The 26,271-nt window shown below is 38.7% G+C and overlaps 1 protein-coding gene across 1 annotated transcript in view; it reads right to left on the bottom strand.

Moving 5' to 3' along the window:
• Positions 1–26,271, bottom strand: part of galnt14 (UDP-N-acetyl-alpha-D-galactosamine:polypeptide N-acetylgalactosaminyltransferase 14 (GalNAc-T14)) — a 139,608-nt gene that overhangs the window by 45,607 nt on the left and 67,730 nt on the right. The window contains exon 3 of the mRNA XM_088002060.1: positions 9,610–9,708. Within this exon, the coding sequence (XP_087858186.1) occupies positions 9,610–9,708 (99 nt within the window). The remainder of the gene's footprint in view (positions 1–9,609; positions 9,709–26,271) is intronic.

The following is a 26,271-nucleotide window of genomic DNA, read 5'->3' as shown; positions in this document are numbered from 1 at the left end:
TCTGTGGGAAACAGAAAACAGGAATAAAAAAAATCAGTGTTAGTGTTTATGGGATTTTATAAGATATTGCAACTCAGAGTAATGGATAATTGTGAAGTGAAACGAAAATGAGTCATGATTTTCAAAAAAATCTAAAAATATGAATTTATCTGGCATTATGCAAATACAAGACGTAAATTTAACTGAGACTCTGTATTAAATTAACTATTTTTGGAATTTATGATTGCAGAGAATCAGAAAAGTGCAGAAATTAAAGCAAGTCAGTTTTTATGATGATATATTAGGGCCATTTAGATACAAAAAAAAATCTGAATTTCTAAGCTTGGGAAGTTGAAAATTTGCTTGAAAAACCCCCCCCCTCAAATTATTAAATTAATCTCATAAATTTTCTAGAAATGTGAAAATTTCAAACGTTGAGACTTAAAATAAAGCTATTTTAACTATTTTAAATAGCAAGAGGGAACATAATGTGCCTACAGCAAGCAGATGAGAGTTAAGAGGGGAGAGCAGGTTGGACCCCGAACCAGCAGGAGCAAAGTGATGGATAGTTGGAGAGACAGGAACGGAGAGATAGGCTGAGATTAAGGAGAGAGGGATAATCAAAGAGAGAGAGAGAGAAAGAGAGAGAGAGAGAGAGAGAGAGAGAGAGAGAGAGAGAGAGAGAGAGAGTGAGATGGCAGCCTGGTAAGGGAGACAAATAAGCCTGATTGTAACTCTGTCTCTGTGCAGAGCCGAGGGCCGATCGGGAGAGACGGATGAATGGACTGATGAATGAGACAGAGAGGAGGAGAGGAGGGAATATGAGGAATGTGTGGGCTTAGGAAAACAGGGAGGAGAGGGAAGGACGGGCTCAAGATGAAGAGAAATAAAGCAGCGAAGAAGTGAAGTAAAAAAAATGGTTCCTTCACCGATGCATCAGGTAGGCTCACCAGCATAACTGGTCAAAATAGACTCAAAACATAAAATATGATTTATTTTGTAAACATCAGAGCTGGTGACAGAATCCACTCAAGAGAAATTCACAGCAAAAAGACAGACGATGTGAAAACTGCTGTGATCTGCTGCTGAAGGGAGATAAAACTTTTTAATGTTAATAGTTTCAGACTTAAAAACCACATTAATTTAAATAAATCTGGGTATTTTATTCTGCATTACTAAAAACCTGGGAAGCTCTTAATGTATCAAACTCAAACTTTTCTCTCCCTAATTATTGATTCTCCATGTTTTGGTTGGGCTGTGGTGTACCTCAGGGCTCGATATTTGGGTTTTATAATATATAAAGATACATTATGTTGTGTTTTTTTAATATTCATGCCTATAAAACCCACAAATAACCTTCAAAATATGCAGATTTTTATTTTTGACAGCAAATAATGGATCACCCAGATAGTCACAAATATTCAGTTTAGACCAAAGAAAATATTATTGGTGTGAATTATTTCTGACGCCTCCAAAGCTTTGAGTTTTCTACCTCTAACTGTTCCTACAGTTAAAAATGCCAGGCCATAATAAATCCTTTCAAATCTTTTTCTCCATTTATGTGATTTTATCTTGTATAATTTAACTTAAAGTGAACAAAAATCTTGAAACCTTTCTTTTTTATTTCTTTTCTTTATCCAGTTTTCTTGTGTTCAGACCTTTTATTTGAAGCACCAGAAATAAAGCAAACCCTGGTTTGTTTGTATTTAGCTAAAACCCAGATAAACAGAAGGGTTTCATTAGTTACCTGTCCATGTGAATTTTGAGCGAATTTTAGCAAAAAATGCAAAAAATATAAAATATGAATTCTGCATGTTTGTAATTTATTGGGCCAGGTGTAATTGTTCTGTCATTCTGGTATTCCTGATGTCACGCGCTGTCTGGAAAGGTAAAGACAGAAATGCAATTCCAAAGCAAGCTGACAGCAGGAACAGCTGATCAGTCATGTGAGGTAAATGTTCACCAGAACCTTCAGGAAGTAATTTTCAATCTTTTCCATTTCCATCAAAAGCGAAACGTCCAAATGCACGTAAAAACATCCCTGGAAACACAGATCCCGTTAAAGGTATCAGTCAGGAAATCATAGACTTTCATTGATAATTGGTGACAAAATTGGTGTTGAACTGTCCAGGATGTTCCCAGGAGGCTCTGGAGCATCTATAAATGATTACGGATGAATGGTCACTAATCTGCTTCCTTTTTGTTTCTCGTTTCCTTTCCAGAATCCTACATTCTGGAAAGAAGAGTTTCTACTCTGGTTCTCAGCTGTGAGGCTTAACCTCCCTTCAGGAGAGCTGAGAGGGGAGCTATCTTCACCTCACAGGAAATATTATCACCACTGACAATACGCAGTCAGCTGCCAGAGAAAAGCACCTCTATATCTGCACCACTCATTCCCAACTCTCCATATACCAATTTTTTTTTTTTGTGGGAAATATTTTCATTACCTGCAGCTGCAATTTGGAGAGCGCTTTCATCCAAACAGCCTTGAGCCCAGCGCTTTCTGAGCTGCATGTGTGGCCCAGTGGGACTCTAACCCCACTCCGACACTAAATGGGCACCGCCGTACGGCTGCCAGGGCGACGGGATCAAATCCCACGGGAGACACTTCTGCTCCGTATTTGTGTACTCAGAGTGGAGAGAAAGCATTCAGCATGAAGGTGATAAAAGCTGCTATCAAGCCGCACCGTAGTTAAAGGAGCAGAACAAACAGAAAGGCATAATGTCACAACGCTTTGCTCAGTGGAGCAGCATGCAGACCAATTCCCTTTCATTTGTAGCCTTAACAAAACTTGCTGGAAAGCACTAAAACCTGTATAAGGAAAGCAGATTGTAATTACACTTCCAACAGTAGCTGTAGTTAAAACCTGCCTCCTGCAGCCTGCAATGTGCCTCCACAAAAAAAAAAAAAACAGAAAACACTTTCTTCCCCCCCTGAACATGTGACAAAACCTCAATTACAGGTTTCAGATTGTCTTGCCTCTCTGCTGGCCTGGACTCATGGGCTTTACACCTGAGAAGTGATGCTTTCAGCTGAAAAGAGCTACATTTCTTCTGCACAGTTGGTTACAAGACAAACAACATGGCCACTTTGTATTTCTGGAGAAAGGACTGTTTGTATTTCTGAGTCGGCCGCAGAACTGCTTTTTACTAAAGATTATTTCTGCAGGTGAGAAGAAGTGAGATGTATTTCTAATAGTTTTGCTCGTCTTGTTCCCTTTATCCCGTCTGAAGCTCTGCTGCGTTTTTCAGCTTGGTTTCCTCCCACTTTCTTCCTCTCTCTGCCTGATTGGTCTGCTGACAGCCCGTTCTTCCACCTTCCACCTTCCTGGAGTAATTCATCACTCTTTCCATCCACCTCTGCGTCTACCGCTCTTCCATTCGTTGGAGGCTGATGTATTTCTCCAACTTATTTCTCTGTCAAGACACCAGCAGCAGAGCAGAGCAGGAAATCCTGTTTCTGTGTGAAATATTATTCTTGATTAGGTCATTTTAACTCAATAAAGCGAATTGTAAAGTTCTTGCAGCATAAATCCGAATATGTCAATACTTTAACTTATTCATACATCTAGAGCATATTCAGTTTTTACTTATGATCAATGCATTTGAATAGAAATTTATTTGAACTTTAATTGTGATGTGGAATAAAAACACATTTACATTTTTTTATTTTTTCACAAATAAATCTGAAAAGTAAAAGCTGTATTTGTATTCAGCTTCCACAGTACAAAACACTAAATCTCACCAAGTAATTTTATTCAGTTTCTAGTGTAAATATCTTAGCAAACATCAGTGAGATATTTTAAATCAATAAATATTGATTCTGAAAAGTACTAATTCCACTTATAGATTATTTAACTTAAAGACATTGCTTGTATTTTAAGTGAAACAAACCTGCAGTGAAACTTGTATTTTTTGTTTCTAAACCCAAAAGTTAAAGACTTAAACGAACCTGTTTATCTGGGTAAAAAGTTACTAAACGTTTTGCATTAGAAACTAGAAAAACTTCTTCGTAAGATTTTGTGTTTTTGAAGTTTGCTTGATTTGCTCCAAATCAGTAGACAGAAAAACTCCTAATTCACATTTTCCTATTTTTCCATTTCTGTTGCATTTCAAATGTTTGCTTTAAATTTGCGTGGAAACATTGCTACTAGCAAGATTTAGATCAAATTACTGACGAAAGGAGGTTGAATACAAATGTACGGCATCGTCTCTTAACTTTTATTGATACAAAATTTTGTTTTTATCCTACTTAGCTTTATAATGTTATATCTTCTTTAACGTCTGAGTTGGAAACATGACATCAGCAGTTTCTGAAAAGCCCTGAAGCATCAAAGCTCATCTACAAAGAAACTAAAAATGTTTCCAGGTTGTCCAAACACTAAATGCTTGTCACCGCTAATCTACGAAGATCCGTATCCAGTTTTGCTGATTTACTCTTCATGGCTGCTTATTTGGAGGATTTTCATGCACAGGCTCATCAGTGTTAATCTATGCAGCATACAAGCCCTGAATGGAACCTAAATAGAGTAAAAATCTGAGGGTTTGATGATCTGTGCTGCAGTGGCTCGGCATCCAGACGGAGCATGTTTATGTTTTCAACCAAAGGTGGCTTCTGTCTAATCAAAATGCAAAATGCTACCTTATTAAAATAAACACTATTGTTTCCAGGCATAACTTTGCATTAATCATTGTACCAATAAACCACCGAACAGGGAACGTAGATTGATAAAGAGTTAGGAGAGGCGCAGACTTCAGGTTGACACTTAATCAAATGGAAACCTGCAGTAACAAGCAAAGACTATAAATCTTCCCCTTCCTTATTTCTACTAAATCCTGAGTGTTTAGTGGTGGAGGAAGTGGCCTGAACTCTTTACTGGGCGTTTTTAGGAGCAGTGAATCAGAAAGTGCTGATGTGGTGCTGATCTGGAAGTGGCAGCTCTACACCCAGATGAATGCAGGCTGCTGAGCAGAGCAGGACGGTTGCTTGGCTGGACTCAACTGTCTGATGGACCAAATAAATAATTAGAGAGCGAGATTTATTTTCTGGGAGCTTAAAGTCTGATTTCAGCTAAAAAGATGCAAACCCCCATAACTAACCAGTAGCCCCCCCCAGTCTGGTCTGGTGCTCTCACATGTCCCAATATGAGTTTGAAACCAAAAATGTGTGTCAGCTCCACATTGAAGAGGTTTCAGGAAGTTCAATCCTGCCCCGAGCCCAGAGAGGATGTAAAGTATTTCACTGAAAATATAACATTTCTAGAATTGTCGGTTGCAGAGCATGTTGACTAGTTTGTAAAGTTATCTTTGGGTAAAACATTAAACAGTAACTAAACCCCAAATCAACTTGTTTTTGTAGGTAAATTGTCTAAATGGGTCTTTATGTTCTTGTGCCAATTCTGACATTTTTATGTAAACTTGTTAAATTCTTGGCTACTTTGCAAATGTTAGCTAGCTGTGTGTCAAGGTACTTTAGCTTCCCAAAACACCTTTTCTATCAAATATTTTAGTTAGGCTTCATGAGGTTACGTTACATGTAAAATGATGAGATCTGTTTATATTTACCAAGATGTTAATAATGTGGTTTTCTTCTTTCAGTTCCATCATGAGGAAAGAATCAAGAAAAGAGATCTCTAGATATCAGAACAAACCTGTTTCAAATGTTTGGTTCAACTTTTTCTCCAGCCAGTAAACATTCAGAACTGATTAAAGTAAGTTAACAGTAAAATGCATCAACTGCTGATCTTATATAAGCTTCATCTGTAACCTCACATGCTGCTACGTTGTTCCAGATAACGATGTTCTGCGTTTAAGACCAGGCTGAGCTTCCTGTCCCTCACATCCTCCTGGTTCTGCTCTGTAAATAATCTTAAGACATAAAGCAAAACCAACAAAAGCTATTAAAACCAAACAAGTCTGCATGCGATCCGCAGCTCTTCCTGCGCTCGTCCTCTGTCTGTCTTTATCTTGTGGGCTGCTTATCTTTGCTTAGCAGCAGCACAGAAGATGAGATCAATTTTTGGATCAGCCCTTGATTAAATATCGACAAGAGGCGGCTCTGCCTCTGAAAGCAGCTCTTTGATCACAAGATGAAAAGATTTCAGAGTGCCCATCATTGTCTCTGAAATCCAACTAATCAGCAGAGGTATGATTATCAGTGAGGCTGAAAGAGCACAAAACTCCAAAATGATACTCTTATATTCTGTAACTGTGGACATGTGATGTTTCTGTTGGACCCGGCAGACAGACTTGGGATTCCCAGTTGGATCCCAACTTTACTGCTATTAAAAAACTAACAAAAAATCAGTTTTTTAGTATCTGGTCAGAGAAAATTCACAAATAATTGGGCAACATATCAAAATGGGACATCTGATCCAGTGCATAGAACAGCTTCAGCTCGGAAATATGAATATAACCAACAAACTTGGAAAAAGTAAGGATTAAAGTAGAGCCCCAACTATTTATTATAGACAGTAACTCCAAATTATTTGTAAAAATCCACGTATTCAATGATTCTCTTAGAAAAGCATATCTAAAAGAAAATGCAGCTTTGGAAGCTAAAAAAGCTGCAATGCTACTTGCTTGTCATTTGCAAAGCAGCCAATCCAGAAGCGCCATTCATGTTCCTGATTGGTTGAACCGCTAAAGAGCAGAAATGACAATAACTATTAGCTTCTGCAGCAGAGGTACGATGGTTTCCACTGACGGTATTAATCCATATTAAGGTCTATGTGGTGTGTCCTCAGGTGTGTTTTGGTTCATAAGATTCCACTGAACTACATATTAATATCAAAAACACCACTAAGACTGTCACTAATGTAGTTTTTACATTAATATTTGAATAGCAGCATATAACTTAAGTCGTTGAGCCTTTTAATTATAATGCAATTTGAAAAAACTAAGTCAGTTTTAGTAAACTGGTGATTATGAAGTGAAATGAAAAGAAGAAAATAGTAGAAATGGAACAAAACCTGATTTCCATTTCTGAGCTCAACAATCAGACCTTCAGATCGTCTCTTCAGCTCTTACTTTACGTAATAATCAAATTCCACATCTGCAGCGCTATGCTAGGTGATATTTCACTGTTAAGCTGTCTGAGGAATCAGAAAAGCGTCTGTTTTCTGCCTGTCCATGTTTCTGTCCTCATAAGCTGCTCTGACTCACAGCAAACAGCAGAGAAGTGAAGGGATCGCTCTGCCTCTGGAAAGCACTTCAGCGTCCCCATAAAGACACCAAATGAACACTTCTTTTAAAGTGGCCACTCTCAGTAAACCTCCTCCTCCTTCAGTCAGAGCGAAACAGAAAAGTGCAGCTTGGGAACTAACATACTGACACCTCTGTTGTGTGCAACAAAGAATAAAGTGCTAAACCACAAAGACCTTTGAGGAAAGATCGTCCTTGAGTTCACTTTTCCACTTGATTTAATTGTGTTTCACTCTCCTCTGAGGACAGGCTGTTCAAGGCTTTTATCTCCCCCAAAAACACAAAGAAAAGCACAAAAATATAAAAACGAAAAATCGGAATGTTCAGTTAATCTCACCGGCTTTTACTCTATAAAGAGATTATGTTTTAAGACATTTTCATATGACGCAGACTCTTTGATTTAATTGCATTTAAAACATCTAAATGTCTGATTTACTTGTAAAAACAGAGATTGTTGGAAAACGATAACATCTGGGATATTTTCCCACATTCACACAACTGATTGTTGTATTGAAAAAGCCCTAAAACCAACAGTTTACTGGCCTGGAGAGGTTTATAACGACTCTGGTCAGTTTGTTTCATCACCGTTTCACATTTCTGCATCTTTGGTTTTCTGGTTCCTGTCTTCATACAGACAAAGTGTCCATTCATACCCAGCAGGGAAGCAGTTTATTCTTTTTTTCCTTCTTCTTTTTCAGGTTTTGACCCAGAAAAGTGTGGAGTGCCCCCTGCAGGTCGGAGTTCCTGTTCATGAACGAGGATTATTGTATTAACAAACCCATAAACCCTCAGCTAATCTAATTTAATCCGACATGCTGGATGCTTACACACCAACAGAGACCAAGTATGGACTCTGCCTGTCACTGCACCATCTGCAGACACGATACGAACCGTCAGATCATCTGTGCAGGTACTAAAAGAAACACTTCAATGTATTTTTATTTCTTTTTCTTTTTATAAGTCGTTGTAATCGTAAAAATATTAGATTATTTAAAGAGAATAACAAAATATAAAGAAATAAAATTGGTCCTAAGTAGTATTTTAATTGAAATAAATTAATATATTACTTTGTTGATGTACATTTCAAGAATAATAGAGAAATATTTCATCAGAAAAATGAACTCTTTATAAAAACATATTACATATTTAAACAATGTTTATTCAACAACAATCATGATTTTAGATACAAACATTTGTTTTGCTCAAACTGCTAGGCTTCACACATTTTACATAAACAGATGAACTAAGAAGTAATTATGTTTTTAGACTGAATTTCATATTTAGCCGTTTTTAATATCTGGCGCGTATGAAACTTTACACAAAAGCTAAAAGGACCTGCTGCACCCGGTGAGAGGAAATGTTCCAAATGCACTAAATAAAAGCAAAACGCAGCTAAACTACTTCCAGCTCCAAGTCACCATGGGCAAGCTAACACACACCAACACACACACCAACACACACACCAACACACACACCAACACACACCAACACACGGAGCCAGTGGGAGCCGACGGGAGCGCGGGGACCCAGGGAGACAGATTGTCTTTTAATTGGTTGAAAACTGCAGAGCTTTGAGAAGAGCTGAAGGGAAAGGACACACACACACACACACACACACACACACACACACACACACACACACACACACACACACACACACACACACACACACACACACACAGAAAACACACAATGTCCTCTGTGATAGTAAGGAGACGTAGCCAGTCCCTGCTGACTGACTGGCATAATGAGCTGAACTCCAGCCAACACAGGGAAATGCGTCTTAGTGGGTTTCTTTTGTGCTGAATGTTGGTTGGTAACCTGCTGATAGCATCAAAATGAAAGACAGAACAATGGCTGAGAGGCTCAGGGTCAGGGTGGGGTTTTCAAAATGTCTCCTGATTAGATCCTGCTGCAGCATCACTAAATCAGCCAAAGGAAACTTTTACAAAGTCTGCTAAAGGTTGAGGCTCATCGCTCCTCAGATTTCTGATAGATTTATGTCTAATACCTTCACAGAGTGCGATTTTTACACGTTATCTAAAAATGAATTATGTTTAACTTCAATGTTTCAGAACATCGTTCTATATTTTAGTTGAAATTATATTTTCTTACATTTATTTATTCATATTTGGCATTTTAAGGTGAGACATTTATTTTATTTGTGCAGTGAATTTTATTTTTTTAACTTTTTCTCCAGGACAAAATGAAGCGCCCACCGGCCAGACGTTCACAAAACGTTTTTCACTCAACTGAAATAATCTGTTTCCTGTCGTCTTCTTCATGGTTTGCACCGGTGGGAACCTCCTCATCCCATCGCAAAAAAACTTTTTTAACAAAAAACAACTTGAATGTCTGAATGCAGCTACTGACGTCCCAACCAAGAGCCAAACTGGTCCAAACTGCAGATGCCGAGGCGTGAGTTACCTCTTGATGGTGCGCAGTAGCGTGGATCTGGCCTCGTTGTGGAAGGTGATGATGATGGATGTTGCAGGAAGATCTGAGTCGTAGTGAAGAGCGCTGCACCTGCCAGCAGAGAGAGTAATGAACATGACATCTGATCTATTGATCCTGGGAGGAGTGTGTCATGTGCTACAGCTGTAACAAGTCACACAGGAATCAATGAGTTATTGTTCTGAGATTTGCACTCGACATGCTGAAATGAGCCGAGATGTTTAAGCTGTTAATGCAGCTGAGATACAGGAGCAACGCCACAGAACCTGCAGAACACGGATTTAAGATTCATTTAACCTGAAACGCAGAAAACAGTCAGTTAGCATCATTATTGATGAGATGCTGCTGCTTTATTCTCATTTAGGTCTGAATGCTTAAGGTTACAGGATCCTTATCACACACACACACACACACACACACACACACACACACACACACACACACACACACACACACACACACACACACACACACACACACACACCAGCCAGCGATCAGTCCAGACCTGTTATAAAAGAATTATAGATGATCCCCAAGACGCTCATTAAAATACACTACATAATGGTGAGTGTGTGTGTAGAGGTGTGTGCTGTGTTCGCTGGGTCAGCAGCCTTTTCTTCTCAAAGAGCACACACACACACACTCACACACACACACACACACACACACACACACACACACACACACACACACACTCACACACACATCCAGTATAATGAGAGGACTGGCCTTTACCTATCAGATTGATGGATTGGTGACATTTTCCAACAGTAGCAGAGAGCCTGCTCTGCTCTGGCCTTCATGTTTCTTTAAAAAGCTCAGCTTCCTCACATCTGTAAAACTAAACACATCCAGACAGCTTGATGGATGGCTTTCAGATGCATCTTATTTACCTGCTTTGTTATCAGCACATTTTCATTCATGAACTGCTGAGATGAGAAAGTAAAAAACTGTTGCAGTTTAAATGTTGAAGTTATTCTGATGAACAGCAAAGTGAAGTTTGATTTTAACCACCTATTCAAAAATAAACACAGAAGAACATGGATTATGTTCTGTGTGAACTTTCCTTTAATCATCACAACTGAAAACCATTTTCCAAGCACAAAGTTTAGTTGGTTTTGAAACATAACCAATGAAACATTAATCAACAATCTAATGTTTAACGAAGCACTTTATAAAATGTTTCAATCATTGACTGTGTTTTTGTACTTTTGTGTTTTTATGATGTGAAGCACTTTGAACTGCCTCGTTGCTGAATGTGTTAAAACTTGAACTTTAAAGTTGTTGGAGTTAAATGATGAATTTCAACCTCATATTTATGGAAACTCAAGCACATTTCTCAGCTTTGAGCCAGATAAAGATATGTGCTTTCAGATTGTGTCGCTCCGTCACAAGGCCACATATCTTCTGATTAAACATCTGAAATGAGATGACAGAGAAAATGCTGATCACAACTCAACATTCAGTTCATTTTAATGGTGCATCAAGATTTGTGTCTCCATTTAAACATGTCAAAACAGATGGTATAAGTCAGAGCTTGTGTTTTTATGATCTTTTCTGCATCAAGAACTTGAAATTCTCATGTTGCAGATCTTCATTTGAAGCTGCTGTTTCACATCTCAGCTTTACTTGTATTATATCACAGCTACAAACAGGTTCAGCTTGCAGCAGAGGAAGCTGAAGTGTCCTTGAGGCGAACATGGAGGCTCCTCCTAAGGTTTGCTGTGGGTAAGAACACAAGCTGAACTCCTAATTTGTTGTATTAACAGGTCGGGATCCGGCAGCAGTGGCTGCACACGGGAACCCGGCTGTGAAATAATACTATCAGCACCTCATTAACTCGCAATTTGATTTTTTTCCCCTTAGTTTGGAGGCTTAATGATTAAGTGGGGAAATAATATAGCAGGTTGCAGGAAGGAAAAGTTTCAGGACCTGGAAGAGGAGAATAAACAAGCTCTTATCTTTATGAACATGACCACAAAGAATGTAAAAATCTGTGATATTTGTTCACACATTGTTATATCCAAAGCTTTGAGCTTCCCTTCAGTGTGAATGTTGTTGGGTTTCATTGGGTCTCTGCTGTTCATGGGGTTAGATAACACATGTACTTGCAAACCCCTCAAAAATGCTAATAACTGCTAATTTTAATAGCCAGATATAGTTTAGCATCCGTTGACATCCACAGTGGAAACTATCTGAGCTCCACTGCAGCAGCTAAAATCCACAATCAGCCCCAAGGACAACTTACATACGCTCTGCGTAAAAATGGGAATCTGTTTTGTTTTGGAGCCAGATGTTGTCACAGAGCTGAAAATGCTGCGATTTCTGTTAATGCTGCAAACTTTCCACCTCTTCACAGATGTTTCTGTGGAACGAAACTCCAAAATACATTCACAGATTCTTTTGTAGAGCATTTCTAAAATATTTTCAAAGTGACCAATCGATGAGCACCTTTCATTTTCCTTTCCTCTGATTGGCTGTAAGACTGTGGATGTTTTAACGCATGCTGAGGAATATTTGGAGTTTGAACTTTTAAAGTAGGCAGTTATAAGCACATTTAGAGACGGTTTAGCTAACTGTGTGTGGTTCTGGATCAGAGCAGTCCAGTCTGATCCAAATGGACCAGATGAGAAATGAGATCACTGGAGGAAACGAGTCAGAGATGGTTTGGACCGGAGGACAGAGTGTCAGTGATTGTAAAGAAACTATTGGTAGAATTTAAAGACTGAGAGCCGAATATGAAGAACACCCAGAGCTATGAGTGCAGTTTACAAACTGATTTGCAAGTTTTTCATATAACCATCTTTCATTTCCTTCTCGCTTTTTGTCGTTTTGCAGTCTGTCCCATTCTCTGCATGCGAATATAAAATGTGCTGCACATATATCTGTCATATCTCCTCCCATCAAGGCGCTCTCTGCATCCACCATGCCACTATCTTCCTGTCTTCATCTCTGTTTTTTTTTGTTTTTTTTAGCTGCAGTTGATTTATTCTGCAGTTCTACCAGAGAGGAACGATAAGAAGAAAGACGTGCTGCTTCGCTTTGAGTGTGTGTGTGTGTGTGTGTGTGTGTGTGTGTGTGTGTGTGTGTTATGGAGACAGAAAGAGCGAGGACAAACGAGGCAGAGAGACAGACAGACAGAGATGTAGAGATAAAAGTTGTGCTGACAGATGACTGATGTAGGAGCTGATAACAACAAGCTGCCTTATTCCCAGAGTGTGTGTTCAGGGGTGTGCATGCAAGCATTTGTGTCTGTGTGTGTTTATGTGAGCCAAACTAAGGATGCGGCAAACTAAGGAGGCAAACTAAGGACACACACACACACACACACACACACACACACACACGTAATGCAAAGAAAAGAAGAAATTGGAAAAATATGAAAATAGATGACCTGGAGACGGACAGACAGACGAGTTAATGACAGAAAACAAGGTAAGAGAAGACATGAGACTAATGGGAAAGGAAACAGAAAGAGGATTAGAAGAAGGAAAAAGAAAGGATGGAGAGAAAGAAGAAGGTAAGGATGCACTTTAAGAGAGAAGTGCAGTAAAAAAGGACTAAAGATCAATCCACATATATAAGAGGAAGAAGAATGACAGAACAGGATGGAAGATGGAAAAACAAGAGAAGGGATATAAAAAAACACAAAGAGACAAACTCAGACAGAAGGAAAACAGAAATCAGAAAGCCAAAAAATAAATAAAAAATGCCACAAACAAAGAAAACAAGTGGAAAAACGATGTAATACAAAAGATGTAGAAACAAAAGAATTTTTTTTTTTTTTAAATTCAAAATAACTAGTTTACAAGAGAAATCTTTAAAAATATGTCAAAGAAAATTGTCAACTGGACAAGAAAAGAAGTCGATCAACAGCCGACCCATCAGTTCATAAAACAAGTTTCATCATAAAACTACAAGAATCTGTTACTTTAACTTCTCATCAATCCCTCACAGTTTCACCACAGATAAACATGCTAACAGCTGCTAGCAACACAATGACACTGCTGACTGATTAAAGCTTAAAGGACGAATAAAGTGACAGATAAAGAAGCATAAGACCTGCTGAGGAAAGCAGAGAGTTAGATTTTAGACCAGACTTTGTTTGCTTCACTGGTATTTTTCATCAAACTTGTTGGATTTTTGTGAAATGATTATGAACATTTCTACAACATTTAATAAAAAATCTGCAAGATGTTGCAACAAAAAGGAAGGAACGAGTTGGCCAGTTTCTCCATTACTAGTTTATACATTTTAATAAAAACGGATATGGTAAAATCAGGAGCATCTGGTTTTGTACCCTCCAAGTCAGATTTAAAATCTTACAAAAAGTGGGTACTTATGTTTTCTATAAATACTTAAAACTGTTAACTTTCAGTTTTATGAGAACCTAAAAAGGACAGAGACATTGCAAAAACTGTATTTTAAAACTACTGATGTGCAGAAAAACTACAGGTTTGATTCTGGATCTCATGTAAACTGTGATGTTGTTTTTGTAAATGCATGGACTGAGCAGAAAATAAAAGCTGGATAACTGTAGGTAGAAGCAGATCAGTGATATTCTAACCATTACTGTAAATGAAAGAATTAAAAAATTTAATAAAACTGAGGAAATTTAAATTAAAAAAAAAATGTTTTTGAATTCTAAGAGAGAAAAGTGAAGGAAAACATCGGCGCAAAGCGTTTGAGTCATCCATGCATGATGTGCTGAACCATTTCAGACGTAGACGGAGTGTGTGTGCAGATTGGATCATCAAAGTTCAGCTGGAGGTGAGATAAACAGATGAAAGGAAAGGTCAAACTACACACACATCCACACACACACACAGATTTTCCTCTCTGCGGGCAGTAGCAGCCGACCTGTCAAAGTGTGTGTTCGTGCTGAAAAATACTAATGGCCACTGATGTAGCCCTGAGATACTGCCAGACACACACACACACACACACACACACACACACACACACACACACACACACACACACACACACACACACACACATCTACAGCCTCTGATTAACACCTCCAACACATTGTCTTTCTGTTCTTCACTCGTTCTGCCTCTCAGCCTCTTTCTCTCCGTTTCCCAGCCTTTCTCCTCTCTGTCCTTCTCTGAAGTCGTTTCTGCTTCAGTCTGAATCTTTTCATGGTCTCTTTTCAGCTCTCGCAGGAAATGATGGTTACTATTTTTATTTTTTATATTAGCCATCTTATTTTAAATTTTGTCTGTCCCGTCCTTCATCCATCCGTCCTTCTTTTTAACCCAGAGAAGAAGACGTGTGTTCCTTCTTTTTGCCGTATTGGAACTGATTCCCAGTTAGAGAAGAATGTGTCAGTCTGGGCTGGTTCTGGTCGTACAACAGGGTGAGTCACCACAAAAATCTGTCAGTGTGAGAGGAGGTGAAGGCAGGAAACTGTAAATCTGTGAGGGGAAATGACATCACCTGACCCGACCTGAACCAACCTAAGTCACAGCCAAACAAACATGTTTGGACTTTTTGAAGCAGAACTGGACACAGAGATGCAAAAGCAGACTTTTTTAAAAAACACTTTTTTGTAACAGCACAGCATTATGAATATAAACGCAAAACAGCACTGGGATAATACCAGCGATAACCTGATTACAATCAATCATTTCTAAAAACAAGCAGTAATTTCAATATATACTAACCTAAAATATAGTAAATAAAGACTGAAATACATCAAACAATTTCCACTGAATATAAAGATAATGGGACTTAATTAAATAAATAATCTGCACGAAAAATAAACCTATATTTGACTGATCCAGTCCAAATAACATTTTTAGATTACACACACTGTCAGTTTCTAAAAAACATCGACAGTAATACCAACCTCACAATCTCAAATAAATGTTCCAACAATTCAACGCCAGTTTCACAAAGAACAGAGTCAACAGTCAAATTCACCTGTAAACATGTTTAAGTTTCATATCATTCATTTTAATGGAGGCCATATTGGAAAATAACAGCCCTAAATGTTTTTAGTAAGCCTACATTTCTGTTTGATTTTTTATCGTTCTGATGAAATATAATTATATACGTAGTTATTTTGAATTCATCAGAAAATAAAGAAATCATAAGATTATCACCATTTATACATCAAAGTATTTCATCCTCAACTTTTATCCAATTTTTAAAAAATACATTTAAAAAGTACATAAAATGATAAAGTGTGGGAGTTTTTGATTTTAATGCATTTCATGAACACTATCTCTGCTGATTTGCTGATTCTGATCTAATCTTGAAGCCTCTCTAATGTTACTATGAATCACTTTAGGTTGATAATTGGCTTTAAGTTTTTTCTTTTTCCCCAATGGTTCTTTCTCTCCTTTCCAGTAATACTTACAGCAATAAAATCCAGAACAGGGTATTTTAGCAAGCTGACGTCTCTTTGGAAATATCCACCACTTTGATGTAGCTTGAAAGCCACCAGATGTTTCCTCTTCACTTCTCCCACAGCTGATTTCTACCTGGATGCTGGCGCTCACAGCTCAGAGGAGAAAAACCTAAATATTCCTCCATCCAACAATCCAGGGATCCAAAATTAATGGGACTATTTTATGCCAATTCCACTTCCTGCGCTCAGGTCACTTTGATCTTCCTGCAAGAATCGTCTCAGTCCACCACTCCGGCATCAACATGAAAGTCAAATCAAACGCTTCCCCCGACTTTGAAACTTCTCCATCTTAACTTCTGCTTTAAATAAAAACTGTTTTCTCTCAAGTTCTTTGTTAAATTCACTCCTTATTTAAGATTCATCTGTAATATTACCTCTGATACATGCATCAAATTATTTTATTTCATTGACTGTCTTGCTCCATACATTGCTGCCATGTTTCAGTGTGATGAAACTCTCGAAGCTGCTGAAACCAGAAAGATCAAACGTTTGGATTTCCATGAGGTCTTCATGAACCAAACTGTTGATCTTGGGTAATTCATGAACTCAAAATTGAGTTGCAGACTCCAGAAATGTCACTTCACAGGAATGAAATGATTTCCTTATATCATTGCATTGCCTTCTCACTTGATTTGAAACATGTTTGTGGTTTGACATGTGATTTTACAAACAGTTCTTGGGAAAATTATTGGAACTTTTTCAAATAATCAATCAAATGAAACTTAGAACAGAAGCATGAGGAAAATGGGAAGTGAAGCACAGATAGAGGGACAAACAGCGAAACGTAAGAATCCAACTATAAACCAAAGAAACCAGTAAGTTTTTTTATGCCAATGCAGGTTTTGGGATGATGAGCTAATCAGAGGAAATAAGGAAAAGGTATGGAAAAATGCAAGGAGGGAAATAAACTAATTAGCACAAAGAAGGTGAACCAAGACTCAAAGAAACTACAAATCAAGAGAAAAAGATCAACACTGATCTAAAAGGACTAAATACAATAGAATAAGAACAAAGTATGGAATAAGAACAAACTATGGAATAAGAACAAACTATGGAATAAGAACAAACTATGGAATAAGAACAAACTATTGGACACCATTAGAACAATAAATGATACAGAGAACCGAATGGAAAATGGCAAAACCTATTGGGAATCAATAAAACACAACAAAATGATCAAAAATATTGAAATACAAAAAAAACACCAGACATCCCAGACAAGCCTTCAGTCTCAAAGTTCAGATTCAAATAAAGAAAAAGGATTGTAAACACTTTCTAAACTCGATACTGTGAGGTTAGGTATGTTGGCAGTACAGTTGGGATCCGTGTCGTTTTAATCCAAATCAAGAAGCAACACGCCTGCTGGACTGAGATATTTTGTTAAGCTTTTCACCCCTGGCCTTTCTTTCTCTGTCCACTATCTTTCACTTTTATTCAGGTGTTCACAGAGGAGATGATGGCCTAGTTCTGGCTGGTCGAGCAAAATCCATTTACATATTTATATAAGCCGACTCACTAATGCACACAATGGCTGTGAATGAGGGAGCAGGGGGATTTCTGTTCCACTGAAGGGGAGAGAAGGGACGACAGAAAGAAGAAACAGCCAGGGACAGTTGATAATAGCTCATTTCTTCTCTTACTGGAAAATTCCATTAGGGAAAATTTCCGAGTCAATGACTCCAATGAATGAATAGTTTAAATGAATAGTTTCTGTGGACTCGACTATTTTAATTGAAGCAGGTTAAATCCCTAAAAAGCTTTAACGGCTCCGGGAGATTCAGAGAATTTAAATAATTAAATAAAAAACAGATTAAGAGCTGCCTCCCAATGTCAATATTTTACACTTTTTTTTATTTTAAACATATTTTCACTGCACTCAAAAAAAACAATACTACAGTATAGATTATAAATATCTAATGCCCTATTGATATTGATGTTCTATTATTTCTCCATTTAATTGCAGTTTATGGTTTTATATTGGCCAGAACTACTAAAGAATAAGTGAAATTAATGCATCACTGGATCATGTGCAAATACATATGGATCCAGGATTATATATTTGGCCTGGAGGCTTTTTACTTACGTAGCTGGGTCTTTATCTCCGCCACATCATTTAAAAAACTAATCATAGCACTCAGCATCAGCCTCAGAAAAGTTTCCATCCACATGAACCCGCATAAAAACGCCTCTTAGCGTTGATTTACACATGCCAAACCCATAGGGGGCAGTGTAGCACAAAGCTAAAACGTGTCAGCCAATCAGATTGCTTCAGAACAACCAGGACTTCCTGTTGGGAATCAAACATGGCGCCACAAGGTTTATTTGTGTCAAAGAGGTCAGCTGAGTTTTAGTGCAGCAGCTGTTTCTGCTTCAGCCTCACTGAAAGCTGCATTTATCTCTTATTCCAATCTGAAACATTTTCTCTAGAGTTTTAAACTAGAAAAATAAAACTGGCATGTTCTCTCCATGCACGCAGTTCTTGCCTTTGTGTGTGAATGGTTTGTCCTGTGTGTCTCCATGTTGCCATGTATTGGACTGGTAACCAGTCCAGGCTGGACCTCAACCAGTGCACAGATAAGTGTTTACAGAAATGGATGGAATTTAACGTTCAATCTGTTTTTGTTTAGCAGTTTTCACCTTTCAGCTCTTTCTGCTGCAGCGAAACATCAGATCTTGTTGAACAGCAGTAATACACTCTGCTTCTGATAAGACCGCAACTTAACAAGATCTCAGGGGCAAAACCCAACTAAGCATTTGATAACCTTTTTTCTCTGATCATTTTCTTCTCTGGTCCAAACTAAGCACAAAACCTTGCAATGCGTTAAATACAAATCACACAATGTGTTGTTTTCTGTTCTGTGTTTAAAAGCCGATCTATTGCCCGTTTGTCCAAAGCAACCTGATAAGCAGCACTGCTGTCACTAAGACAGAAAGTTCACTTCTTTCCCAAAGAAAATCAATGCAGTTGGAGACCCAGTCTGTGTTTGGGTCTCCAAACACAGGGACAGACTGAGCAGCGTTCAAACGCCTAACAGCAGAACAGAAATACATGACAACACCAAGCAAACAGTGGAACATGCATCTTCTACCTCAGGTTTTCTCAAAGTCTGGACACAAACTACAACATAAACATCCTGTCTGCTCTCATCAGCCAGAGGAGACTCAGCAGATCTGGCAGGTTCTCTCATCTGTAGGAAAAGCAGGACGGCGGCAGTTCGCCGTGTCTGGATGGTCAGTTTGGGACCAGAAACGAGAATCTGGAAGCAGACGGTCGGGTTGCCATGATTTTACAAATGAAAGGGTCTTAGTTTGGATTTACACGCTCCATCCGCTCCTTATCAGAGCCGTGCGTTATTCCCTCTCATCTGTGTGAAACTGGGCCAAGTAAACACACTTGAGCGCAGACTCTGATCTGATCCATTTATAGATGTTTCCCCAACAGACAGACGGCGCTTCTCCTTCCAGGAAATTATCACCATTTTCACTTGTTTAAATAATCATTAACAGAAGGAGTTATGATATTTTTGTCACCATTTGGGTTTTTTTAGGGAAAGAGAGCGAGGTTGTCACATATGAAGCATCTTGGCAATGATTTCTGCAGGGGACCGTCTCTGCAGACTTTAACACCCACATGATGGGGAGACTGCCATCTAAATTTGGTTTCTAGAACAGGCACTTCAATAAGAAGAAGTGACATGACTTCAGAGCCAAACTGCTCATGAGGATTGGTATCCAAAGGTGGAGCTAAAAAAAAAAGCCATAAAAGGAGGATGTTTTTTAACCCAAAAGAAATGATTTTTTAACAACCGCCCTGCTCCTCTGGTTCCTTGTTAGAGCTGCGTTCTCCCAGCGGAGCGACGAGACCCGTGTTTTCCACAGTTTTTTTGGAAGTGTTTGAAAAACATGAGGCTGGAGCTGCTGGGAGAGAAGCTTCACCCGGTGCTGCTTATGTATTCATGCTCTCCCAGTTCCACCAGCGTCTGGTGCCGCGCAGCCTGAGCTCATGCAGAGGTATTTGCTCTGGTGTGGAAACATTTCTGCTTGCCTTTGCAGATCGTCGCCTATGCACATAAACTCAGCAAATCCTTTTTTTTATATAAATGAAGGTATATTTGTGCAGATGTGTGTGTAATTGGGGAGGTATTGATCCATTTAGTGAAGTGAAGAACTGAAACAACAGGAATAATATTCATTTTTAAAGCTTGGATCCATAAAGGAAAACAGTCACTCAGCAATGCAACATGCAGATGTTTTCAGACTCTAAAAACACTGACGTGTTCTCGCTGTGATATGTTTTTTTTCCTCTGCCTCTTGTGGGAGGCAGCGATCTAGTTAGCCGTCTCTTTTCTCCTCTGTTTCATATTGTTATGTAGCGAAGCGCTTTGAAGAAACTTTGCAGACGGGCAGCACACGAGCGCGAAGCTGTGCCCTGACAGGAGGAAACCCAGGAGGATTGGATTCGCTGGGAGAACGGCAGAGCTGAGCTCTTTACTGAAAATAAAATCGGAAACATATACAAATAAGTTTAGTGTAGTGTTTACCCAGAAGACGGAACGATACGCAAAAACAGACGTAGCAACTTCCAGCTCTTCTAGGCTACATTATAGACATCGTTATGACACAAAGTCAAACGTTTCAGATAAACTCAGGACCTACAAATTACAATTATGTTAGTTTGAGAACCAGAACAAAATATTCTTTAAGAAAGTTCTAAGATTGAAAAACAATTGAGCAAAGAACATCTAAAAAGAATAAAGCGTGATTTTAGCACCAACATCACGACTATCCAGATGGGGCTGCGCTCTTATTGCAGGAGTTCAAAGGTCAGTTATTGATCTGATTAATGACAGGCTGGCACTGATAACTGGGAATGTTGCTAAACTTTCCTTAAAATGTTAATTAAAAGTCTGTGTCTGGTCCAGTGGGAGACCAGCCAGTGTATGCTAGTTGTTTTGGGATTTCTCAGCTGTATCAAAATTATTTTGCAAAACTGTGACAGAAATATTCTTTCCGCATCATGATTCATATGTCCAACAACCGGCTGTTACTGCAGGTGGAAATGATGAAGAAGACCACAGGAAGTGGTAGGTAGATGATGGCACTGCATGTGTTTTATCGACTCATCGCATGAATACGTGTGATTTTTATCACATTTATGAAGTAGCAGAAACTGTCGTTTCAACAGAAGATAAATATTAAAGTTTTCCTCACATTTGTAATAGAAACGCAGCTTCTGACCTCATATACTGAAGAAACAGGAACCACTAGAGTGAAAGATGCAGAAGAGACGGTCACACATCACCCTCAGATAAACCAGAGTGGATCTTTACTCCTCATCCTCCTCCTCTTCCTCCTCCCCTCTAGTCTACACGTGTCTTTCTGTCCAAACTTGTCCATTCCTCCTGTCATGTCTCAGTACAGAGAAATCAGCATCTAAATCCAGACGAGGCTTTGAACAATAAAGCAGATGAAAGATCTGTCACAGAAAATGACAGAGGCGGAGCCGGTTCTGTTCTGGCTCGGTTTCACAGCCCGGCTCTATTTCTGCTTCTATCCACTGAAGAAACTTCAGAGGCTGAGAGGATGGAGAGTGGGCGAAGGGCGAGAAAGAGTGGCGATGACAGTTTAAAGGTATATAAAACGTAGAGTGAGGGACAAAGAAAAGACATTGGCTAGAAAACGTAGAAGTGTTTTTTTTATAAGTTTGGGGTAACAAGGTGAGAGAGGAGATTGGGTAAAAGCATCAGACGAGCAAACGAAACAGACAACAAGCTGTTATAATGACATTTTAAAATGACATCTCAGCAGGGTAAGTGTAAATTAATGGACTCAAACATTTCAGTACATATTTCAATTGTCAAATTACAAATATACAGAACCAAACGGTGATGAAAGAACAAAAATCACAATCTTTTCCATCTGCATTAGTCTGAGGGAAATGTAAATGATTGCAAAACATTTAGAAGGATTTCCAGATTTGTCCTGCGTTTGATTTCATTTCATCTTTACTCTTTCTAGAGAAAACTGGCTGAGACGACATTATCTGAAGTGATTTCAAGATTCAAATCCAGTTTTTAATAAAGCAGAGCTGCAGAACCAACTGCATCTCAGAAAAGTTATACCTTCATCCCAACATTCAGAACAGAGGACTGTGCCTATTGCAGTTCTGCTGTTTCTGTGGAACGTAACTCCAAGTTATTCATGGAGAACATGCATATTTTTTTATGAGTGTATCTAAAACATTTCAGAAAAAAACGAAGCTTGGGAAGCTGAAATATGCAGCCACAATTCTACTTGATGTGCTATTGGCTGATATTTGAAAAGCATCCAATCCAAGAGCGGCATTCATTGTTCTTGGCTCTGATTGGCTGTACGCCATCTGGGGTTTATTTAAACACCAAAAGTTAAAACTTGTGTTCTTGTTGGTTAGTAATTATCGGGTCTCTACTGAAAAGACAAAACTGAAAGAATTTTTGAAAACTCTCCTCTGTTTTGGATGGATCAACTTCTAACTTCAGAATCATCCAGGAGACAAACCGCCCCATCGGTTCATCAGACGAAGCTTTTCCAGATGTTCCTGTTTGCTCCACCAGGAACGTAGCTCTGGTGTTACTTGTTTCTTCCTCTGCTGCTGCACTAGGTTCCTGTGTGACGGGTTGACCAAACCTCCATTATTAGTCCCTTCTGTCTGAGCTGCAGTGCAGGAGTCTCCAGTCATTAATATATCATAATAATTATATTAATATTTATTCAGATCTCATCAATGCTTTCTATAAATAAATAAGTAAAAAGTACTTTGCCTCCAAGTTTGGAGAGATGAAAACAGTTTCTCACCTCAGCTGAAATAACGGAGTCTGTCAGGAAACTAAACACCAACACAATGAGTCATTTTAATGGTTTTTATCTAAACTTAGAGAAACTAATGGGCAGAAAGAGAAGTTTTGTTTGAGGAAGAATAGTGAGGATTATTTGGTTTGTTTTTATTACAAAATGCTATTCATATTCCTGACGCATGAACCTGATGAAATCAGTCAGTCGATGCATTTGTTTGCACTCCAAACTGTAAGTGTTATTGAGAATGTTTAACTTTTTTGCATCATATTTCATTTTTTCTATTTCCACTTTGAGCACAATCTCCACATATTGTTGTATAACATCCAACTACGGTTTGAATCAGTGATTCATTTGTAGAGTTTCACAACATTTTTATCCCTCAGTAGAGATGGATTCATAAAAATATGCTAAATATTCCAAGCCGTCATCAGGATCATGATGTGAACCTGTTAGCATCGTCTTCGACCTCCATTCAGCTCTGCTGCTGCAGGAAACTCTGCCGCCTCCAACCGCGAGCTTCCTGTTCCTGTGTCTGTGTTAGGCCTGACATACAGTAGCAGCAACTCTCAGGTTAGTTTGCTTCATGCAGGGAGGAAACCATCAGTCACTCTGTAGCCCCTGGTCCAACACACACACACACACGCACACACACACGCACACGCGCACACACACACACACACACACACGGATGCAGTGTAGTAGATGAATGTTCGGTGGCAGGCAGAGGGAGAGGGTTTCCACATGAAAGATTCTGTACAATGGATCTGTGGTCATTCTCCATCACACACACACACATGCACACACACACACACACACAGTATATCGATGTGAGCATACACACACAGAGAAAGCGATGACACTTTGTGTGGGTTCAGCTGGGTGATGAATGGAGCAATATTTCAGTCTAAACCAGCATCCCTCCACAGATGGTGGTATAGAAATGCCTATACATTACACACACATACACACGCACACACACACTTACAACCTGTCTGTTTTTTTTAACACTTACAGAAAATGTCTGAAAAGCCCATCTGTCAGAGTGTGACAGGATGTGCAGCTCACAGGCTCTACCTGTCTGCTCATGTGTAAGCACACCTGTGTGCAAACACATCCTGCTGCCGTGGAAACAGACCCTCATTAAACTCTGCTCACTTTTCTGCCGTTTCATCCTATAAGGCGGAAACGAGCCAGCAGCAGAAAACACAAACCAACACTGATAAGCGCCGGCGTACGAGGTAAAACACGTGCCTCACATTCACACACTTCCAAACATGTAAAAGCAACACACACGCACACACACACACACACGCAGTCACGCTCGGTGGTTTGTGTGATGCCAGGAAGCCTGCAGGTCTGGTAGCAGGGGCCTCTGCTGTCCTACTTGTTTTCCGTCCAATCTTTCACTCTGCATGCACACAGCCATGCTGCAGACCCCGAAAAGACGTCCGATTTTAAAAAGTAGAACATTTCATTAGTGGCTTTAGCAAAAAGTTTAAATAGCAAAAACAAATCAACAAACAAAAATCAAGGTTTGGAGACGGTGAAATCCTGAACACGAGCAGAAAGCCGAGCCCTGATCTGTGATCTTTCTGCTGAAGGAGCTTTGAGGTAATTTGTCACACTTAAAGCGGAACAAACTCTTTGTGCAACTGAGCGCGCTTTTGATTTATGCGAAAAATGATTTATCCAAGCTCAGTTCTCATATCAAATTTAAACAGCAGCAGACTTTCTGGCACACTGAATGTGACAAGCCTTCTAGCAGCCCACAAACAGCAGCTCAGTTCAAAGAAGCCGAGATTCGCCAAAGACGGCCGATTCTCTGCAGAAACCTCGGTGGAAAAGGCTTTTATGGCTGGAGAAGACTACGTTTAAAACAAAAACACGCTGCCTTTTTGGTAAGCAATAAATGCTTTTTGTTGTCCATAAGAAGGTTCCAAAATATGAGCTCAGAATATAGAAATTATACATTTCAGAAGCAGGAGAAACATGAAGAGAAGGTGAAGGAAAGAGTGAAAGTAAAGATTAATATTTCATGAAGTTCAACTCTGCTTGTTGAAAATCAATTCTTGCTATAGAATAAATATGAAGGAGGCTTCTGATTTTTTCAACAATGGAAATGACTGAACCGCTTTAGAGTCAAAATCTATAAAAACCCAGAACAGAGGATCATAAATGAACCGATGAGAAGGAAAGCAGAAGAAAATGTTCCTCGAATTTTAACAGAAAACATCTGTTAGGATTTAGATCAGTTCAAAGTTGTTCATCTGACACCAACAATTCACTCAAGTCATGATAAATTATTATCAACGGTGTGAAAAGTGAGGAAAAATAATAACCAACACAACTGCATAAAACTCTTATTTTACCTTAATATGTAAAATTTCATAAAAACTCCAACTAAAGCTGACAAAGTTCAGCTTCATCTTGTTTTTCATATCATTTACACATTTTAGCAACGGTTCTAATGAAGAGACAAATAGGCTCGGATATCATCTATGAATAAATAGAGGAAATATTCAATAAAGATGGAGCCCAATGGAAACTTTACTAAATAGCAGGTGACCCAAAACACATCCCTGTGGAGAAACTCTGCAGGAGAGAAAAACACACACGTTTAAGTGGCAAGATCATGTTGGCCTGATTTTATGCTTTTAAAATTAACAACCAATTCAAACCTTGAAAACAACTCACTCTGAAATTAAAGCAGACTGCAGATTTCACCATTTTTGACTTAAATTGTAAAAACAAACAGTTGAATTCAAAGTCTTCTTTATGTTTTATGATCTTTTCTGATATTTTAATTTTACTCTTTATTTCTACTGTTGAAGAAAAAATGGTTGCTGCACTATCAGCTTTAGAGTAGCTCTAATCTCTGCTTGTGAATTATATTTTAGCTCTTTTAGTAGTTATGTATTTGCTTTATCCAGGTGTTTCTTAGCTGAGCTGTTTGCATTACATGTTGTAGCCTTTTATAATGATGAATTTAATATTTGTCTCATATTTGAAGATGCTTTTTCTTGGTTTGTCACTGAATGTTACACTAAAATTAATTCAGAACTGAATTTTCACAGCTTTACTTGAGTAATACTCCAAATAATTCACTGAGTGCTTCCGTCTGTCCCAGAGTTGGTGTTAAACTCGGCTGCTGTTTATTTTTCACTTGCCTGGAAGTCTGCGCATAAAAATAGGGGATTCCTGTTTATTCTGAAAAATGAGCACAAAGTATTTCTGACTTTGAGAAAAACAGATTTCAGGAACATCTGACGTACCAGAGAGCTTCCAGCGATGATGTTTATAGAAAGGAAAATCCACAAGTTGCTGCACGGTTGAAGTCAAACTAATTTAATCGCCTGGGACGGGTGAAGTCAATCTGACTCAAT

The sequence above is a fragment of the Poecilia mexicana genome, unplaced genomic scaffold (genome assembly GCF_051168715.1).
Source record: "Poecilia mexicana isolate PSO_F unplaced genomic scaffold, ASM5116871v1 scaffold_21, whole genome shotgun sequence".
Classification (NCBI taxonomy): domain Eukaryota; kingdom Metazoa; phylum Chordata; class Actinopteri; order Cyprinodontiformes; family Poeciliidae; genus Poecilia; species Poecilia mexicana.
Note: the sequence above shows the minus strand (reverse complement) of the source record. Positions and strands in the feature narration are given on the sequence as shown.